The 20272-nt window shown below is 42.8% G+C and overlaps 1 protein-coding gene across 1 annotated transcript in view; it reads left to right on the top strand.

The window, feature by feature from the left end:
• Window positions 1-20272, top strand: part of adgrb2 (adhesion G protein-coupled receptor B2) — a 215354-nt gene that overhangs the window by 167460 nt on the left and 27622 nt on the right. Inside the window, exons 18-27 of the mRNA XM_069699156.1 lie at window positions 445-548; window positions 963-1065; window positions 1548-1698; window positions 4867-4936; window positions 6675-6741; window positions 11140-11225; window positions 13166-13264; window positions 16294-16393; window positions 17498-17569; window positions 19939-20031. Coding sequence (XP_069555257.1) covers window positions 445-548; window positions 963-1065; window positions 1548-1698; window positions 4867-4936; window positions 6675-6741; window positions 11140-11225; window positions 13166-13264; window positions 16294-16393; window positions 17498-17569; window positions 19939-20031 — 945 coding nt within the window. The remainder of the gene's footprint in view (window positions 1-444; window positions 549-962; window positions 1066-1547; window positions 1699-4866; window positions 4937-6674; window positions 6742-11139; window positions 11226-13165; window positions 13265-16293; window positions 16394-17497; window positions 17570-19938; window positions 20032-20272) is intronic.

Here is a 20272-nt window from a genome sequence, read left to right on the forward strand (position 1 = left end):
TCTATCTATCTATCTATCTATCTATCTATCTATCTATCTATCTATCTATCTATCTATCTATCTATCTATCTATCTATCTATCTATCTATCTATCTATCTATCTATCTATCTATCTATCTATCTATCTATCTATCCCACCCACCTTCACATCCATCCATCCATCTCTTTTTTCCCCCATGGTAATTGATGATTCGTTTAGTGAAAAATGCTTTATATTACACCAAGAAACATTGATAAGTGTCTTCACATACCGGAAGCCTATGAGAAGCTCCTCATGCATTCACTGTTTCTTCAAATACCCTGTGTCCTATTAGAATAAGTTGTGCTTTGTCGACAAAAGGAAAACAGTAGGGTTTATTTTGTACGCTACATCTATGTGGTAATCATTAACTTTCTATTTCCCCCCTCTCTCCCTCCTGTTTCTCTTCTTTTTACGCCCATCAGGAGATGGGTCCCACCAGCATGCCCTCTGTGCCACTTATGGTGGGATGTGGGGTTTCCTGCACCGCCCTGCTCATCCTGCTGCTAATCTACGCTGCCTTTTGGAGGTGAGAACACACACAAACACGCACATGTATACACGCATACACATATTTGATGCTGTCATGCCAGTGTCAATACTCATACATCCCGTGTGTACACAGTGCTAGCTTTCTCACTGTTGAAGCTCCAACCAGCACTAATTCAAAAAAAGCCTATTTTGTGTGTGTTCACTGCTGTGCCAAAACTGGAATGAGGCCTAATAAGGAAAAAAAAATGGTTTAACTACAGCAGGGGGTGGTGATTAGTTGTTTTATTTGTTTGTTTTTTTGGTAACACATGACAGATGGCAAAATCAAGCTAATGACTGTGTAATGTCCAAAAAGTGGCCGTTAAGTCCATCAGTCTGTCACCGATGCTTATCTCACATGTCTGTCCTCTCGCTCTCTTTCTGTCCTTCTCTCTGAACCGCCCTACTTCAGGTATATCCGATCGGAGAGGTCAATCATCTTGGTGAACTTTTGCCTCTCCATCCTGGCCTCCAATTTATTGATTTTGGTTGGACAATCTCAGACGCTTAGCAAGGTAAAGCACAAAGAAAATTCTTCTCACAGTGCACAGTGTGCACAGTAACAGTTGCTGTTGACCGAGCCTCTTATAATGCAGAGAAAAAAAAACTGTCAAACACTCACAGGGTTCAACAGAAGACGAGGTTCATACGGTGGAGTTCTCAAAGAGCCACGCTGACATTTTTGGCAAACAGCACTCTTGAGTTTTCTGACTAAGCAAGGCTGCACTATGTGGTGGTCAGTATCGATCAAACTGAGGAACACAGCAGAGCCAGATTGAACTCCTATACTTTTATACTCCTATACTCCTATACTGTGCGCTTTATCAGGCTCCCTTTTGCCGTTCGTCCTCTGTATTTTGTGGAGGTTTCATTCTCTACTGCTGACTACCCCTACGAGATGACTCATTACGACACCTCGCAGTAAACTTGTTTTTTATTTCACTTCTTTATAAAACATCTCCAACTGACTGAATCTCTCTCTTCCTCCGTAACTCAGGGCCTCTGTACCGTGACTGCTGCCTTCCTGCATTTCTTCTTCTTGGCGTCCTTCTGCTGGGTGCTGACAGAGGCGTGGCAGTCCTACCTGGCCGTCATTGGCAAGATGAGGTCGCGGCTTATTCGCAAGCGTTTTCTGTGCCTCGGCTGGGGTGAGCACCCACACGCAAACACACAAACACACAACACTATGGCGTTCATTCTGGCACCTGGTTTGTGATTTAGTTTTAGTCTTAATGCATGCTCACCAGAAAGTGGCACAGCAACATTCCTTTGCGTGACATTGAATGTGGAAGCTCAGTGATGTACTGTAGGAACTACGTGCAGTGCTTGATTTCTAAGTACTATAGCTGCTTAGGTTAACGCTATCACACTAAGAGGTCAACATGCACTAATCTGTCACAACAGCTCCCAGAATTTCTTCACATTTTCTCAGTACAATCAACTGCTGCCTCCTAACTCGCACCAAACTGCATTGGTTCACACGTAGAGCCCATGTCACCGATCTGTGGCGATAAAACTGACTCGCTCTCCTCCATAATTACAGTGTTCTTCCCCAAACTCTGGCTGTTTGAACAGAGCAGCTGGCACTGCCACGTTCTTGTTCACCTGACATTATTTGTAGTTACCTTTGCTCTATACTAGAGAGCAGAAGCTACATTCTCTCACACAAAATAAAATATCTACAGGAGCAGCTAAAACATATGAGTGTTAAAACAGAAGCATTCCTTCAGCTAACATCTCAGAGAAAATTTAAATAGTTGACTCGGTCAGTTGTCAGAACACGGTGCTAATGTTAGTCAGCATACTGTATGAGAGCAGGACTGAAAAGACTGAGTCTCCAGCTGAGACTCAGTCAGGTAAAAATATATCCTCGTAGTACACCTCAGATCACTCATTAGGGTTATGGCTCCAGCTTGATCTACCTGACAAGGTGTCTTTGGGTCATTTACTAACTAATTTAATCCTGGTAGTTTAAAAAAAAAAAAAATCCTCTCGCAATTTTACATTCATCTCAAGTGTCAGTTGTTTTCCCTCTAAAGGGGGCGGGGACATGTTGCACCCAAAGTTTACGGAAGTGCCGGTCTCATGTACACCTCGAGATTTTCAAGGGTCGCTTTTTTTTAATAATAATTTAGTTATAGTTTTGTTTTTGACATAAAAACATATTTTTGACACAATCTTCGATGACAAAATGAACACTGCACCTCATATGTCAGTCAATCATTTCATCTGGTGCATTGTGTCAGAAGTCTTTTGTTTTTATTCAAAGTGCAGAATGCAGCCCTGTTTATATTCAGTCACATAGTGGCATTCACTACACTTAGCTTCTAATACAAGTCTCCGCTGGTCCTTTTGCTGAAAATATAGGCCTTCCCTGTGTGTCAGAGAATATTCAGCATAACAAATGAAGACGCTTTCATGAATTGGTTGCTGATTGAACCACTGTTGTGTGACATGCTTTGGTGATGGAGAGCAGCAGGACAGGCTTATTTTACATGAAAATGCACCAGCTTATTATGTTGTAGTGTTGAAATTGTTGGCTGTGTTGTGCTTAGCAATATTAATTTGCTCCATTCTCATTTATATTCCAATTTGTCTTTGCTGTATGCTATTATTTGACACTCAAATTCCCAAAAGGCATTCATTACAGTTTCTAATATATTTTTATCTAATTCGCCCAAAGCTAGATATGGAATTTTATCAAGCGTACGCAATCACGAAGCGTGTCACACTATACATTCAGAGTACAGCTAATCTCACTCCCCTTTGCCATTCAGCTGTACATCACCTCTTCTCCATTCAGCCTGTATGTCACTGTATTATGCTGTGCCATCAATGTACAACAACCCGATGCAACAGGCACCACGGATGTTAGAGGATAATCACAACATACGATAACATCTACAGAACACCGGCAAGATGCTTGGAGATAGCTACTAGAAATTACACCTGCAACCCCCCCACCCCCTCACACACACACACACACACACACACACACACACACACACACACACACACACACACACACACACACACACACACACACACACACACCGTCACTACACGCCCACAGCACAGTCTGCTCATTCCAATTGATATCGATCCCACCGGTCTAATCTGCCAAGTCACTGATGCCCTTACCTGATACAGACGAAGGAGAATGTATAGACTGTTGTACAGTGCACAGATAGAGAGATACTGATACTGTGCGAGTGTGTGTGTGTGTGTGTGTGTGTGTGTGTGTGTGTGTGTGTGTGTGTGTGTGTGTGTGTGTGTGTGTGTGTGTGTGTGTGTGTGTGTGTCGGGCGTACAGTGGCACATATAGAACGATTTGACACACTGACAAATGCACATGAAATGCATGAAACAGTGCAGCAGAGTGAAGAGGATCAAACAGCTTATCCTCCTCACGTCCATTTCACAATTTTCTCCCACAAATGATGTGATTGAAATCAGTTGCCATGGAAACAGGAGCTTTGGGGTGTGACTGGATCTGTGTTAGATTAGCAGCAGAGTGTGCGCGCCCAACGTATAGATGTGTGTTTACGATCGTATACGTCGATAAATGCTCGATTGATGTTGTTGTTGACTAATTGAAACTTTGGGCATGCTAGTTAGTGGACCGGCCTGGCTTCCCACCATCTTATTTGTTAATGTTAATGTGACTTTTTCTAATTGCTTTTCATTTGCAGCCATAATCACAGCTTTGTTAATTACATGAATATTTCAGAGCCAAGCTCATTACGGGCCCAGCATATTTCCTTCTTTTTCTGGCACACACTCTGCGACACTCAGTCTCACTCTCTTTCCTTCTTATTTGCACACACACACACACACACATGCAGGCATATACAAATTGCTTGGTTTAGCTAATTAATGCAGAACTTATAGACCACTTCAAGCTATACCTCACATTTGTAGAGACTGCCTCTGATTCTCACATGCTCACAGTGTTTCCTGCATAGTGTCACTGCATGTGCGGCTCACCTGTGACGGTGTGACACCGCAGACGAACAGAAAAAAATCCGTCCATCCCAGCAACGAACTGGGATCCGAGCTTGATTTTCACGCCTGTAGCTAGACCTTATGTCAGAGGGCACACGGAGAGCACACAGGCTCACCTGCAGAGCACTCGGTCGGTTTTAGGATGTATGCACGTTACGCACTATTGCATGGCTGCTTTAGAATGTCAATGAGGAGAACCGTATGGAGTTGTTCACACTGGAGGATCCTATTTGGCCGACATGCTTCATCGTCCCCATTAAGGCTTACCTTTGTCTCAAGCTTTTGATCTTCCTCTTTGTGTTCGTCCGCAGGTCTTCCAGCCCTCGTTGTAGCAGTGTCGGTGGGTTTCACCAGAGCGAGAGGTTACGGCACGGCCAGCTAGTGAGTACCGCTTCTAAACCTCCTGCCTTGACACACACACACACACACACACACACACACACACACACACACACACACACACACACACACACACACACACACACACACACACACACACACACACACACACACTAACCAACCCTCAATTTGAATGGCATCACTCGATACCACTTCTGACTTGTGTTCGGATGTGCTGGAGGCACAGAACCATTCACTGGTCTTTTTTCTAAGTATTCAAACTCTGCAAAAGTTTCCCTTTGTTTCCTGGATGTTTTCAAGCTAAGGTCTATTTTTTTTATAGAATCGCAGAGATGTTTATTAATTTAGTAAATCCTGACATTATAGTATATACTATAAACAGCTAAATTTATGAACTCTGAATGTGTGTTTCACATTGTTTATATCAACAAAACAGTTTTTCATTCATCTATCAATCCGATTTCTATACCCACTTCTTCCTATTCGGATTCCTATTGACTGTCCCTGCATGCACTATGTGAAATACACAGCACATCTTAGGTGCTCATTTAATGGTCAAGGCAATACTGCCAGTGCCATTTACAAGAGGGGTCATCAAGATTCTACTCAAGACCCATTAAATTCCCTGAAAATTAGGTTTTAAAACTGAATTATCTCTATATAACTTTAATTATCCGTAACTGAATTCACCAAAATCCAACTTTAGGTTGGAAAAAAAAAATCCTCTTTAAGTGTTTTTCATAAATATTTTAACAGTCAAAAACTAATGAAGCTGATTTGCCTCATGAGTACTTTTTTGTGGTTCTAATCAGATTTAATGGCCAGCAATGGCACCATAAGCAACAATTTCACAGCTGTCAAACATTTTAATTGCAGTGTTCCCTAAATTTGTGAATAAAGTTACCAAAAATAAAAATAAAACCTTTGTTTCTATCACTTGAGTAAGAAACTGACTAAAAAATAGTTTGTCAGGACTTTAAAATTATATTTATTTCTTATTTTTAGCCTCAAATGTATTTTAAAAGCTGTTTTTTCTTTCTTAAATTTGTATCTCCAAATGGACAGACTGTCCAGATGGACAGTGACGATTTTGTTTGCAGCCAGAATCAGATTCAAGGCAAATCATGTCACACGTTTCAGATGTTTTGCTTACATTGGAGCAGAAAATGAAAAGCGTGGGCTGCTGGGCTCAACGCTAAACAAGACACAAAGAGCTCTGCCAGATATCCAATCAACGGTGTAACTGATTCAATGAAAACACCTCTTAAAAGATATTTGCAAGTGTATTTCCCGTTACTTTACTCATCATTCCTCTATTTTAGCTTTTGGGCTGTGTTTTTTTTCATCTTTTCTCTTTATTGAGCTCCAATTAAGATGACAGAGGGGGTTTCAGTACGCTCTGATGACATCACTGGAGGACACATTTAAACTCATTAAGTCTCAATAGTTTTCACACCCATGAAACTTACAGTTAGAGGACATGTTTTAGCTAACGTACATAATGAATTTGTTCAGCACTCAGGGCATTACTTACAGAAACAGGCACTTACCCAGAACTGGTTCATCCCTCACCAAGGAAATTTGAGTAAATGCGATACTTAATTGAATGTGTACTTGTTGTGGTTAAGTACTTGGCACTCACTGCGAGTGAAATGTGAGACCTGAATGTGGTGAAGTGATGTTTTACACACTGCGATTTTGCTGTGTTTTTGTGCTTAAAACACTTGTCCTTCTTTTTTCTTTTTCTTTTTATCTCTAGTTGCTGGTTATCCTTGGAGGGCGGTCTGCTTTATGCCTTCGTTGGGCCGGCTGCTGTCATCGTGCTGGTGAGTCTGTCCAACGTCTGCTCTCGTGTCCCTAGCTCTCGGATGAGCCGGCCTCCCTCTCTACCCGGTCACGCAGCGTAATCCGACAAATATTTTGCCAAGTTAGCCTCCGAGCTCCGAGCTCTGAAACGACTGCGTGTTGACCACTGAGGATTTTCCTTTCCCCTCACTCCCACATGCACATGTGAAGCATACACACCCGGGGTGTACACGACAAAATGATGAGTTGAACCCTTTGATCCTTGAGTTTTAAAATGTCAGCCCACAAAAACAAAAAATATACTCCAGCAGACAAAGAGCTTTCGGCGATGCAGCAGAAGTCTGGACTGAATTGTAGGCCGATTCTACCTCATGTTTACTTTCAAAGCAAGAGTCACTGTACCCACCGCATTTAAGGCTGAAACTTTAAAAAAAAAATTCTAAATACAACTTTCAGACTTAAATATGTGACTAACTGTGCACCGCACACATAATAAAGTGCTTTGTGTTTGTTTTGCCCAATTACTTTAAAACAGACATTTGTAGAAGCAAATGTAGCTCTATATTGTTCTACAGCAAAATTGAGTGCATTGATTGCATCTCAGTGGTGTTTTAATCATCTGTTTTTGTGTGCTGCTGTATGTGGCTGAGTTAATTTCCCCTAAATGAATCCCGAGGTGGATATTTCCACCACTAAGCTTAATAAGTCTGGATGGGGTACTAAACTTCACTTTGGAAATTGGTCCCACTGCTGTTGTTGTGTGTGCCTGCTCGTGGGTTGGCGGAGGTTTATTTATTTGACTTTTTTTTATTTTTGTATCGTTTTTCTTGTTGATTGCACACTTGCTATATAGTGCATGTCAGATATGAAGCACAGATCAGACAGCGTCATGGGTGTGCAGAGTGATATGGATGTTTTTGAAGTCAATTTCTGACAAGAGAAAAGCAGATTGACAGTTTCTTCAAGTTGCAGTCTGAGGTGTAAGGGAAGACAGGATTATATGCTGCTGCATATTCATGATTATGATAATATATGCCACTATGCTTTAGGTAGGAAAAAGGTAAAATCGTTAGAAAACATTGTATTCAATCTCAATCCAAAGTAAAAAAAATAGTAGATGTTACATTTGAAACTGTGTGACCTGCATGTTCAAATACACACAAGGCTGATGCCCTATCTGAAGAAATGCAAAATACTGAATCTAAAATAGAAAATTAAATTCATTTTAATTTTAAATTAAATTAAAAAATTAAATTAGAAAATTGTCTCACATTATTTGCATGATAACACAAGGCATTTTGGGTCTTCGTGTGTAAAATCCAACAAAAGTGTTGCTTCTCAGTTATTTTTCAGCATTTCTTGGTATGTTTCTAACTGTCCTCCATTTCTGCCTCCACATTGTTGGCGCACACTCCACACCCCAGCTGCTATGTGGTACCTGGCCCCCCGGTGTTGTTGCAGGGGCCCCACTCTAACAAACAGCTGTAATGAGAGTGGAACGTCGGGCAGAGAAACATAGACCTTCCCACAGGACTCTTCTCTAATTGATGAACCTGGCCATGGGCAAACAGCAGAGCAGTATGATGCTGACTCACAGAGCTGGGGCCAGACCTGACTGGCATGACAATAGCGCTCTCCCGATCGGGCACATCGTCGGTAGTTGTCAGCTTCAGCAGACTGAAAGAGATCATGGAGAGGACGAGTTTTTAGAAAATTGTAAAAACTGCCAGATGTGCCGCACTGTAGATGTACCACCGGGAATGGCTTCAAGCAGAAATCCAGCTTCTGCAAAAGCTGCAGAAATTGAACTGCCCGCATGAAAATCTGACTTTAACTGCTCAGCCACTCAGCTTGTAGGATTTCTTGCAATCGTGATTTGAATATATAACATTTCTCTTCTTAACCAGCAGCTACCCTGTGACAGCTGAAGGAGGGAATCCAGGCAGATATTCAGTTTAGGAGCACGATCAAAATGCCAGTGCATTGCATACACAGTATATGTATACACGTGGATATGAATATCACTTGTCACTAATGCACCTTGCTGCTGACATCCCAAGGAGCACAAGCAGGTGAATTATCAAACAAAGACTCTACACAGAAACCCATTGCTGGTGGAAGAAAGAGTTTGGATGAACAGTGGAAATCGTGAATTTTGAGCGACATGTCACCAGACTAGAAAATCTCCCAGATGGGCAGGATTTCAGAATAGAGCGGGTCTACATGTGGAAAGCTTTGGCTCATATCAGTGGGTGAGTCTGCCTAATAGAATCTGTATCACTGGGTCGCTATAACCAGACGTTCGGCAGGCTTAACTACGGACTCGTCATTCGTAAGAGAAGCCATGATAAGAAGCAATCAGCCCCCTCCCCTCCCCTCGCCACCCCCCACACACACCCCGCCCCCAAAAGCTTTTTAAAAGTATTTATTAGAAAAAGCTGTTTCAGGAATGTTATGCTGTCCTAACACAGATAAAGGAGCCACACAGAGGGAACTTTATTGGCTCAGTAATTCAAAAGCGTCGCTAGCCAAGAAAGATAAAGATAATGGTGAGCTGACCTAATAACAATTGTGACACACTTGTAGTTTGAACAAAGTTTGGTTCATAATGCTTTAAGGACATTTCCTTACACATAAAATAATTACAAAGATCCATTTTAAACATATTCTAAACCCGAGACTGTTTGCATCCATGATGAATCGCTATGGACTCTTCTTCTCCTGCAACCTGTGGATCAAAGGCGGAGTGTGAAACCCCTGACGGGAATGTGTATTGCTTCGCCTGTTTGCTTGTGCGTGCTCACGATAAAAACAAAATGGGAAGCTGTTTTGCTGCAAAGTGGTCAAAAACTCTCGAAAGGGTAGTTTTAAATCAAAAGATGCCAAATAAGAGTGTTGCTCAGCAGTGTTGCACTCAGTGCTGACACTGCTGGTTGGAAAAGTAACAACTTTTGCTCCTTTCGGAATGTTATTGCAGAAAAATACCTCAAATCCACCTAGTTATTGAGTTGCATTTGTCAGTGTGACTTCTTTTGATGATGCTACCTTCCTTTTTTTGGTGGCTGTGAAAGAGATTAAACAAAACAAAACAAAAATCTGGAAATGTAATAGTCTATGCATCCATGTGTAGCCCGTCTACTGTCCAAATCGGTAGATAGGGCCCTGAGTTCTTTACTTAATTTAATTGTGGTTTTATAACTAATTATCTCTATATTATTCTTCCTGGATCAATACAGAAACCTGGTACCGCACAGATATAATTGAACAGACTGCTGTACTAATGCAACTGCTAAATGCATGTACTAACTCTTTTAACCTTTGAAAATAACAAACACACCCAGAAACCGTTTTAAAATTACATACAATAGTGTCCCACTTTAATCTAAAACAGGAAAATACATGTATTCTTAACTTCTTGTCACACTATGCAGCACTAAACCAAATAACGTTCTCTTTACACACTTTTCACTTTGACTGTGATTACACAAATACACACGCACACCCCAGTAATAACACTTAACTATCCCGGCAAATTAACCTTTAAAATAACAAACGTTGCGGGCCTGGTTCGATGCTCGGGATCGTGGAGACCAAAAACTTCACGGTCGCTTCACTCAACTGAGCAAAAACAAATGAGACAGGGCGGTGCCTTACGTACAACTTAAGGAAATATCACACTTTTCCTTACCACTTTGGCAAAAACTCTGCCAAGCCACCGCTTCGCTCATTAACCTCTCTCTCTCTCTCTCTCTCTCTCTCTCTCTCTCTCTCTCTCTCTCTCTCTCTCTCTCTCTCCACACACCTCAGCACAATCATGTGACCACATACACAAAGCAAAAACGGAAACATAAAATACATCAATCAATGCACTTTGAACATTCTTATCCACGGACTTCACATTCTATCACGCACAAATGAAATATGTAGTTTAATCTCACTTTTTAATAAACTGTTTTCATTTATCTATTCATTTAAACTATTTATTAACCCTGGATTTATGCATGTTTTTTTTTTTTTTTACCTGGGCTACACATGGTATCAAGGGTTATCATTCTAAACATACTTCCGTAAGTCGAGGTGCTGTAATCAAAGCACGACAGCAGTTTAAGGAACATGCCATCACAGATATGTATCGGAAATGCAGATTCTGTTTAGCAAGTCAAGGAATTATGTCCCACTTTGTGTTCAGATATCTCAGCCTTGAGCCTATGACAAAGTTATAATAGAAATCGGTGTGTGATGTGTATAATAACTCACCGGGGGAAGATGAAAACAAGTCAGCCCAGGAGACCCTGACAGAAAATAAAAAAAAGTAAAAAGTCATCTTCAATCCGTTGAAACATTGGAAGGAAACAAACTTCAAAACTGTTATGCAGTTATTGCGACGGTGATCGAACTTTCCTCTCTTTCTCTCTCAGGTGAATATGCTCATTGGAATTGTGGTGTTTAACAAGCTCATGTCTCGAGACGGCATCTCAGACAAGTCTAAAAAGCAGCGAGCGGGGTAAGTTAACTTCCGAAAACACTCTGCGCCTCGCACACATGCGCGCGCACGCAGAGCTCAACGCAAAACGCACACTCGCCGACAAACGCACACCGCTTACTCATCCATCCACACTGTTCTTGGTGGAAACAGGCTGCAAATGTGCCGCACGAGGTGCGTTTTTACCTTCCGTCAGACAAACTTAGGAAGACAGCGTTTTGTGGCAACGGACTCAAAGCTGCTTTCAAGAGTCTCTGCGCACACACCTACGCGCCTGCTCCCCCACTAGATGTAATCAAAAAGCACGATCCAATTTGGCAACAAAATGACAACACATCTGGTATGTTGTGTTGCTCTGCGAAATGTATCAGCATTTCAGTAATGCTACACGGATACCACCTAGTTTTGTGTGACTTCGATGAATGCGGCGCACAGAACGATCGATGGCTGATGGAACTCTGGTTGCAGACAGTTCAGCAATCGGATTATGTGGATAAGACTCAATGCGCTATTGGAATGCCCCCCCCCTCCCCCCCGTCAAACCTGCACACATGATATGTGCATTCACGCAACACACGCGTGCATATTCACGCACCTGCCCCATCACGCCTCTTTCAGCAGCCGGCGCGGGTTCCTCATTCTAACCCCGAGCGGAGATCTCCTTCGCTCTCGCAGCCAAATCCATGGTTTCATTTTCCCACCTATTGATTCCACCGTTTTCTCTCTCAGTTTTTTTTCTCCGTCTCATCGCATTTCCGCCGATGTCTGTCTCTGGCACAAATGGATATTGATAATTTGTGTACCGCCGCAAGGGTTAGCAGCGCAGCAGAATGGCACGCTGGGGGTGGGCGGGGGGGGTTGATTAGCTTTTGTTAACCAGCGATGCAACTGAGATTAAACCGGTTATTGTGCACAAACAGACTCGGGGCGCGCATGCGAGTACACACAAACAGGTGTATCCTTCTCCGCGACATCAGGGGTCCTCGGCCTTATCCGAGCATTGAGCGCATTTCCTCTCAGATTCCCAGAAGTGTGTGCGCAGAGGGGAAACACGCATACTCTGCGCGTTCCCACACACAGTCGTTGGTGGTGTTGCTAACAGGACAGGCTGTCATTAGCGTAATGTATTTCCTTATGAAGCCACGGGGATGTGGCTGGCACCAAGGCAATGAGCTGTGATGGGACGCTAATGTAGCATAGCCCGCGCATTGGCCCCATCATTCTCCACTCGTGTATACAGTATGCTCTCACGCGCGCGCGCGCGCACACACACACACACACACACACACACACACACACACACACACACACACACACACACACACACACACACACACACACACACGTGGCGACAGGTTTTCTCTCCATCTGAGTAGCCAACTGTAAGCAAACAACCGAAGCAGTCTTTCTCGTCTCTCTCGCTCACATAAAGCCTCACTGTGCACAGTGACTTGTTCACATAAATAACACACACACACGTACACACGTACACACACACACGTACACACAAACAAACAAACCTACATGTGATGGCAGCAGAATAAGGTGGCTGGTGTATATCCTGTATGTCACTGTAATCTGTTAACCCACACAACTGCTGTAACATTACAATGTCCGTCTCTCACGTTCTCTCTACTTGCTCTGAATCAATCTCTTGTTCTCTGACTGTTTTTCATTGCTGCTACTTTTTTAAGATCTGGTTTTAATTTGCCTTTCTTTCTTTTCTCCCCCCTTCCCCCTTTTTTTCTTTTCCACCACTCCCTCTCTCTCTCTCTCTCTCCCTCCCTCTCCCTCTCTCTTATCTTTTCTTTTGTTATTTTGCAACTGTGACACCCGCACATTCACCTGTTGTCATAACTGTGTCCCCCCCTGCCCCCCACTCGTCCCCTCCCCTCCCCACATGGTTGTGTATATGCGTGTCTCTGTGTGTGTGTGTGCGTGTGCGTGCACGTGTCCTAAAGCGTCCCGGCGGAGGCGCGTAGCCGACTGCTCCTGAAATGCTCCAAGTGTGGCGTGATCTCGAGCGCCGCTCTGTCCAGCTCGACCGCCAGCAGCGCCATGTTAGTCCATCTTCATCTCTCTCTCTCTTTCTCTCTCTCTGTCTCTCTTCCTCTCTGTCTTTTACTCTCTCCGCCATGCTCACTACATCTTCCTCGCTCTTCTCCATCTTTTTAATCTCTGGCTGTCGGTAATGATGCAGGGCAACGTTCCGAAATGTCTGGATAGAAAACACAAACTAATGAAAGGGAAATCTCCGGCACTGCCAGCCGCCGCTGTTTAATGAGAGTGTGTTTTGATCCAAAGCCGGTTTGTCTCAGGTCGCACCGAGCAAATCTGACCTGTTTCTAACAGTGTTTGTGAACTATTTTTGGCGGTTATTTAAACTTGTTTATAGTACAGTAATGCAGAAGCCTCACATGAAAGCGCAGTTCGGTGTCAGGAAGGTTGTCAACCAGGAAAACGTATCGCTGTTTTAAGCACATTGCTGTAATTGTTTCAACTTGGCTCATTATATTTGAACCGCCTCAAACGGGTGGTCACAGTGACACATCGAATATCAAATGGAGTTAAATATTAAAAGGAGGAAAAACTGACGGGGATAGAACAGACAAAGATGAGAGAATTTTTGTCCGATTTTTTGATGTGCCATGATTTAAAAAGTAAATTTACAGACTGCTACACAGTGTATTAAAAAAAAAGAGTTATATAACGTGTTTGTCATGTGGAATTATATCGGCCTATTCCCAAAAGGAGCTTTTGGCAGAAAGTTAAACATTATAAAAACCTACTGTTAATTATATCAGACACATACCTGTTGGCTAAATCCTGCTGGTGAGAGCCGTTTGCCAGAAATCTCAGTGGTCAGTTCTTGAATTGCCACTGATATGGTGCTGTTCTGCTGGGTTGGTCTGGACTCTTTTCAGCACATATATCCAAGATTATGGCTCTCTGGAATTTAAATTGGCCAGTTATCGTTATGGGCCAGGGAATCTTTGTGGTCCTTTGTACACTCGTTCCATCCTAAGTCATTCATGTGCATTGCAGTCCTCTAGCAGTGCCATTATATCCAACCTGCAGCATTAAGCACCAGTGGCACTGCAGTATTTATATAAGAAAACCACTAAAGTGATGCAATCTCTCAAATGTGGAGTTAAATATTGATCTACAGACAAACTTACTACTTACTTGGGTTGTGGAGTTTTAAAAGTTGAACAAAAAATTGCCACAGACTTGTATTTTGGAAATTGCAAAACTAGTTTTGTAACTTTAAGTCCCACATCAAGCTGAGGATATGTTGGCCTCAATTTTGAATCAGTTTGTATCAGTCGTGTTTTATTCAGCCGTTCACAAATCCCTCAGCTTCGTGTGCTTAAATTAGAGGAATATTTGTTGTTTTTATTTCTCTCTTCATACTTGCGAGAACACATTACTCAAGCAATGCAGCGGCAAAAGCCTCTGATGAACAGAAAGATGCTATAAGAGATCTGAACCAAGTAAAGTCACGCTAAGTATTTAAAACACATGGAAGAGACAGATTTAGATGCAGTCGTACGCATTTTTTTCCCCTCACAATCTCCATCCTACCATCTCCTACTTTTAGAACACTGGATTGTTGCTCTCTTTGAACATGGTTGTCATGGTTCCATGATCAGGGCGGACGGTCTCTGAATTAATGACCTTCCTCTTATTTGTACTCTTTCTAACCACAGTATCCTGTGTTTAACTATGTCCTTGTGCAAATCTTTCATCATGGCTGTGTGTTTATCTTGGAAAACGCACTCAGTTTAAAGCTGCAACTCTGGTGTTAGTTGTGTTGTTACACGATTGGCTGCTATGATTGGAGTTAATGGGGCGAGATTGCTTATTTGCAGTAACAAGTGTGTATCAGTTTGGTTTTTTTCTGTGTTTTCAGGGCGAACACTCGAACACTGGCCGCTATATATATATATATATTTTTTTTTATCTGCCTATATCATTGCTTTAGACAAATAGAGTCAATCATTGCATATAGTCTATTATATTCACCTCACTTCCCTTCCTCTCACTGCTTGCAGTCTACTATCTGTTTAGAAGGTGCTTAAAATAATCGGTTCAAAGAAATTCCAACTTAGGAATTTAGGTCTAAAATTATATAACCGCCACTTCATGTTTGTGACAAAACAACTCCAAGCTTTGCCGAATTACTTTTTAGCACTGTCAAATGCAGGCATTCATTAAAAAAAAACAGTTATAATATATGATGAGGTACATTTGAGGTATGTTTTGTTTTCTAAAGTTGTTAATTTTACTGTATTGGAACATATTGTGTGGTTAAAACCACGATCCACAACAGCTACTTCAGACATGAACAAAAGGACAACACAGCCTTGACTTTAATGCTCTTTCTTTTTGCCCCTGCACCTCAACAGGGACATGCATGTTTCTCAGCGTAGTTAGGCAGAGACGTCCGTCTGTCAGACTGACGCTTCTAAAACCATGAATATGTGCTCAAACAGCATGAACATTTTAAATTGGTGTCTGACTCTGTTGAGTTACAGCACACACACACACACACCCACACCCCGTGTCAGCACTTGTCAATGCCTTGTCTTCACCCTCCCTATCAGGCCTCTGCCTATTGACACACAGTCTACCAGCATGACACTTAGTGTGCATCAACCATGTAATTGTGAGCAATTGCCAGTCTCAAAACCATCTACATGATTACACATCATCTTCCACTTATCAGTTAGAATATTAAGTCTGAAACAAACCTCAGTGTGCCAGTCAGCTTCAGATTGCCCACCGCTGAACCCCTGACTGATCTGTGTGTGTGTGTGTGTGTGTGTGTGTGTGTGTGTGTGTGTGTGTGTGTGTGTGTGTGTGTGTGTGTGTGTGTGTGTGTGTGTGTGTGTGTGTGTGTGTGTGTGTGTGTGTGTGTGTGTGTGTGTGTGTGTGTGTGTGTGTGCGTGCGTGTGAGGAGTGGAGTTACGTGACTTACTGGAGCCGGCCTGTCTGGTTTGAGACTGAATCCCTTGTTCCTTCTCCTTCTTTCCCCTCCTCTCTCCCCTCTCCTCCCCACCTCTGTCTCCTTCTTCCCGTCTGACAGGGCGTCTCTGTGGAGCTCCTGTGTAGTTCTTCCTCTGTTAGCATTGACCTGGATGTCGGCGGTGTTGGCCATAACTGACCGGCGTTCCACACTCTTCCAGGTGATGTGTCTCACAGCACTGGACTCACACATTGCGAAAAGACTGCTTTCAAATGTTGGCAGGCATCAGAAAGTTCAGCATACAACCTGCGTGTCACAAAGACAGAAGCAAAGTTGCAAAAATGACCAATATGTAGACTCATAAAAAAACATTGTGTTTTGATGCGCATCATACATTTGCATTGTTTGCTCCCTGTTTAATTTCAGTCACTTCTTTTGGTTAGAATTTCACCTACTGGCTCTACAATATGTTTGTTTTTTTCCCAAACTGATGCTCAGGGAGCCTTGTTTCTTAATATTTAAGTAGATAAAGCCAAAAAGACTGAACCTTAATAATAGCACGTATAAATAAAGAACAGGGCAGTGGGAAAATAGGACAAACAGTAGAATAGTGTTAAACAAAGAACAACCACCGATTCCCACTGTCAACATCACAAGTAGAAACACAGACAATGAATGGAAGTATGAATGACTGTGATGACCGTTTATGACTCAGATGACTCATCTCATTCTCTCACTGTTTCTCTAATGATTACTGACTCATTTCACTACACTATTACAGTAATACAGGGAATATTAACACAGTGGTTTCCAAAGAGGGTGCCCCGGCAGCCTGCGGTGCCTGAAGAATGTTCAAGCATCCCACAATATTTATTTCAGGGTTTTTTTTGTGTGGAGAGGAGAGGCTATAGCCGTACTACACTAGAGTGTCTTTTCAGCAAAGAAAAACAAACAAAATAATTAATCATCTTTTGTGCTGCTCTGGATGGTGAAGAATGATTAAAGTAAAGGTGTTAAGTCTTCTTGTTTTTGTAAATCAAAATCTGAAATGTAAGCTAAATGTACTTTTGAAGACAAAAAAATATTTTTACATTTAGCTAGTAATTCAATTTTTTTGTTTGGTCTCATCAAATTTGGCAAACAATATAAAACAACTTTGTTTTTTTGACATTGAAGCCTTCACTTGACTCGTCTGGCATGTAACGCATGAGGGTGTGGTTGGTGCATTTGATCACTATTAGAGGGTGCCCGGTTTTAAAAAAGCCACTGCCATAATAAACCAATGTGCTCTAACTAATGATCATCAATTATTTCTCTCCTCCAGGTCCTCTTTGCTGTGTTTGACTCCGTCCAGGGTTTTGTCATCATTACTGTCCACTGCGCCATGCGCCGAGAGGTGAGTCCAGCTTCCTCCCTCTGGTGAACGAGCAGCGTGTCAATCCTGCACATTATGAACTCTTTCGCTTTCTTGCTGCACCACGCGGTGACCTCATTGACACTCGCTCCCTTTGCTAGGTGGGATTCGTCTTTGTAAATGCCACGTTAGTTTCCGGGTCAGTTCGAAGTCAGGACAGAACACAAGCGGATCAGACACGGGAGGGATTAGCATGGTATTTATGTCCGTGTTGTGGCTTCTTCTTCATAATGCACTGTGATAGTGCAGCATTGTCCGTCTGATCCAAGTCTGCTTTAAGGAGCTTAATAAGATGCTGTATGGAATAAGACGATAAGTCCTTAGCTAATAGCCCCTAGCGCCTATTGCCACAGGCTTTGCGGTGCCCCCGGGGATCCTGAATTCTAAACTCATTATGCACATACATGCATTCGTGCCCTTGAGACAGACACTGACACACATACATTTTGGACCAACTCACAATTGCACTAGCCACAGTTAATGGATTTACAACGTCATCATTGTTCCATCAGTGTAAGTGTGTCATCTGTTGCTGATGCACGTGCACCACACACACACACACACACACACACACAGCTCTGCCTCTATCCAAGAGATCATTGTGATAGTGAACGCACTGCATAGTGTAAGTGAATTTTTAAATGCTCTGGATGCTCAGCTGCATTAAATCAATATCACAAAAGCGGAAGGCATCAGGGCAAAGTAAATCCAGGAATTATTTATTGTAAATGTATGAAAATCCCCCGCAGGAGACTTGAGCGTAAATCCTTGGTAGCTGCAGAACAACAGGCAGAGGGGAATGCCGCACCGGAGGACGGGAGCGGGGAGGAGGAGAATCACCAAGTGTTACAGTGCAAAACCAGAGAGAAGGCAGTACAAAGTGTGATATTACGTAAAGTAGGCTATACAGACTCAAAGCGTGCCAGTGTAGCGTAGCGATCAGTGATAGCGTCTGCTGTATGTGAGATGTGGGTGGAGAATAAAAGGACCACAGCGGCGCATGTGACCCGCTGAGATCAACCGAGTAGAGGCGAGACTGTGAACACATGCGACGTCGGAGGGGTTGTGTTTTAGGAGGCAGCCGGAGAGGAAAGCAACGGAGAGATGTGAAGGATTTAGTGGAGAGACTTAGTTAAGTGAGGAGGGAGAAAGGAAAAAAAAAAATTGCATGCAGAGATGTGAGTAAAAAAGAAAAAGAAAAACGTGATTCAAGAGGGAAGCAGGGGATGATAGTGGGGGAGGAGGGAATAGAGAGGAAGGTGGAGAGAGAGGCAGCTACCCACACCAGGGTTTTTCACTTTGAAGTAAGAATGAGCTGCATTGGGTGCCAGTACGCACACACACACACACACACACACACACACACACACACACACACACACACACACACACACACACACACACACACACACACACACACACACTAAAGGAGAATAGGGAACAAATGCCACAGAGGATGAGAAATGAAACAATGGAGCAAATACGCTAGTCCATGCAGTATTAATCAGACATGGATGCAATCCACTCCGTTTGTAGCAGTGCACACAAACACACACACACACACACACACACACACACACACACACACACACACACACACACACACACACACACACACACACACACACACACACACACGGATACGGAGACCTCCCAGTCAGAATGGAACTTTTGTACCACCACTCACACAAGCACACTTGGTTCCACCAGTGATATTGTTATGGGATTTGTCAGTGGCAACATTGACAAATGATGTTGCTTCTCAACAAGTAACGGGGACATGTATAATACAGAGCCCGACGGAGGGAGAGAATCTAAGGAGTTGGCTGTGAAAGATAATGCACAGGAACGCTTTTGATTCGATCTGTGCTACGACAAGTGGCCCTTTGACAGCGGGGCTGGTGTGTGTTTACTTAGATGCCGTATGTGAAAGAATAACGAAAAACAATATGGCACTGGGAAGGCCGGCTGGAAAGGTTAGAACATCCATATACCATGCTGTTGGTTTTAATTAGAACTGTGAGCTACTGTTCCCACAAGGCTCAAATAGGCCACTTTGAAGTTTCTATACCACTCCACTGACTGTTATATAATGTACAAGCCGAGCGACTTTGTGGAGAATACGGGTTTTTCCATTTATTTTGCCACTCTCACGCAAATTTGTATTCACTGTACACCTGTCATTGCAGTGATACAGAGGAAGAATATGCAATGTCCCCATGCTCCAACATTTGTCAAAGTAACTTAAATAAAAGTACCTCCACTAACTTCTTTCCTTTGCATCATCTCTTGCTCTCCCTCATTCCCCCTCCCATCTTTTTCTCTCTAACACCCCTCCCCCCCCCCCCCAGGTGCAGGATGCGGTGCGCTGTCGAATGGGGGGATGTAAAGACGACAGTGAAAACTCACCCGACTCCTGCAAGAATGGACAGGTGCAGATCATGGTGAATAGCATTCCATTTCATCCCGCCATTTGCCTCAAACTAACATCAACCAGGCTGGAGCTTTTTCTGCAAAGCTTCAACCCCCAATAGAAAGAAGCATTAACCAAGTGCTCAAAATCATACCTGCTTTTTTTTTTTTTTTCCTTAACCATTTTTACCTCAACGGGAATTAATTCCTGTTTATGTATTATACATTTTTTTTTTTTTTCCAAAAAATCAGTGATTTCATCCCATAGCAATG

This window comes from Brachyistius frenatus, unplaced genomic scaffold (assembly GCF_029030835.1).
Source record: "Brachyistius frenatus isolate BFR_SWC_R1_liver_20210118 unplaced genomic scaffold, ASM2903083v1 Contig_2, whole genome shotgun sequence".
Lineage (NCBI taxonomy): Eukaryota > Metazoa > Chordata > Actinopteri > Embiotocidae > Brachyistius > Brachyistius frenatus.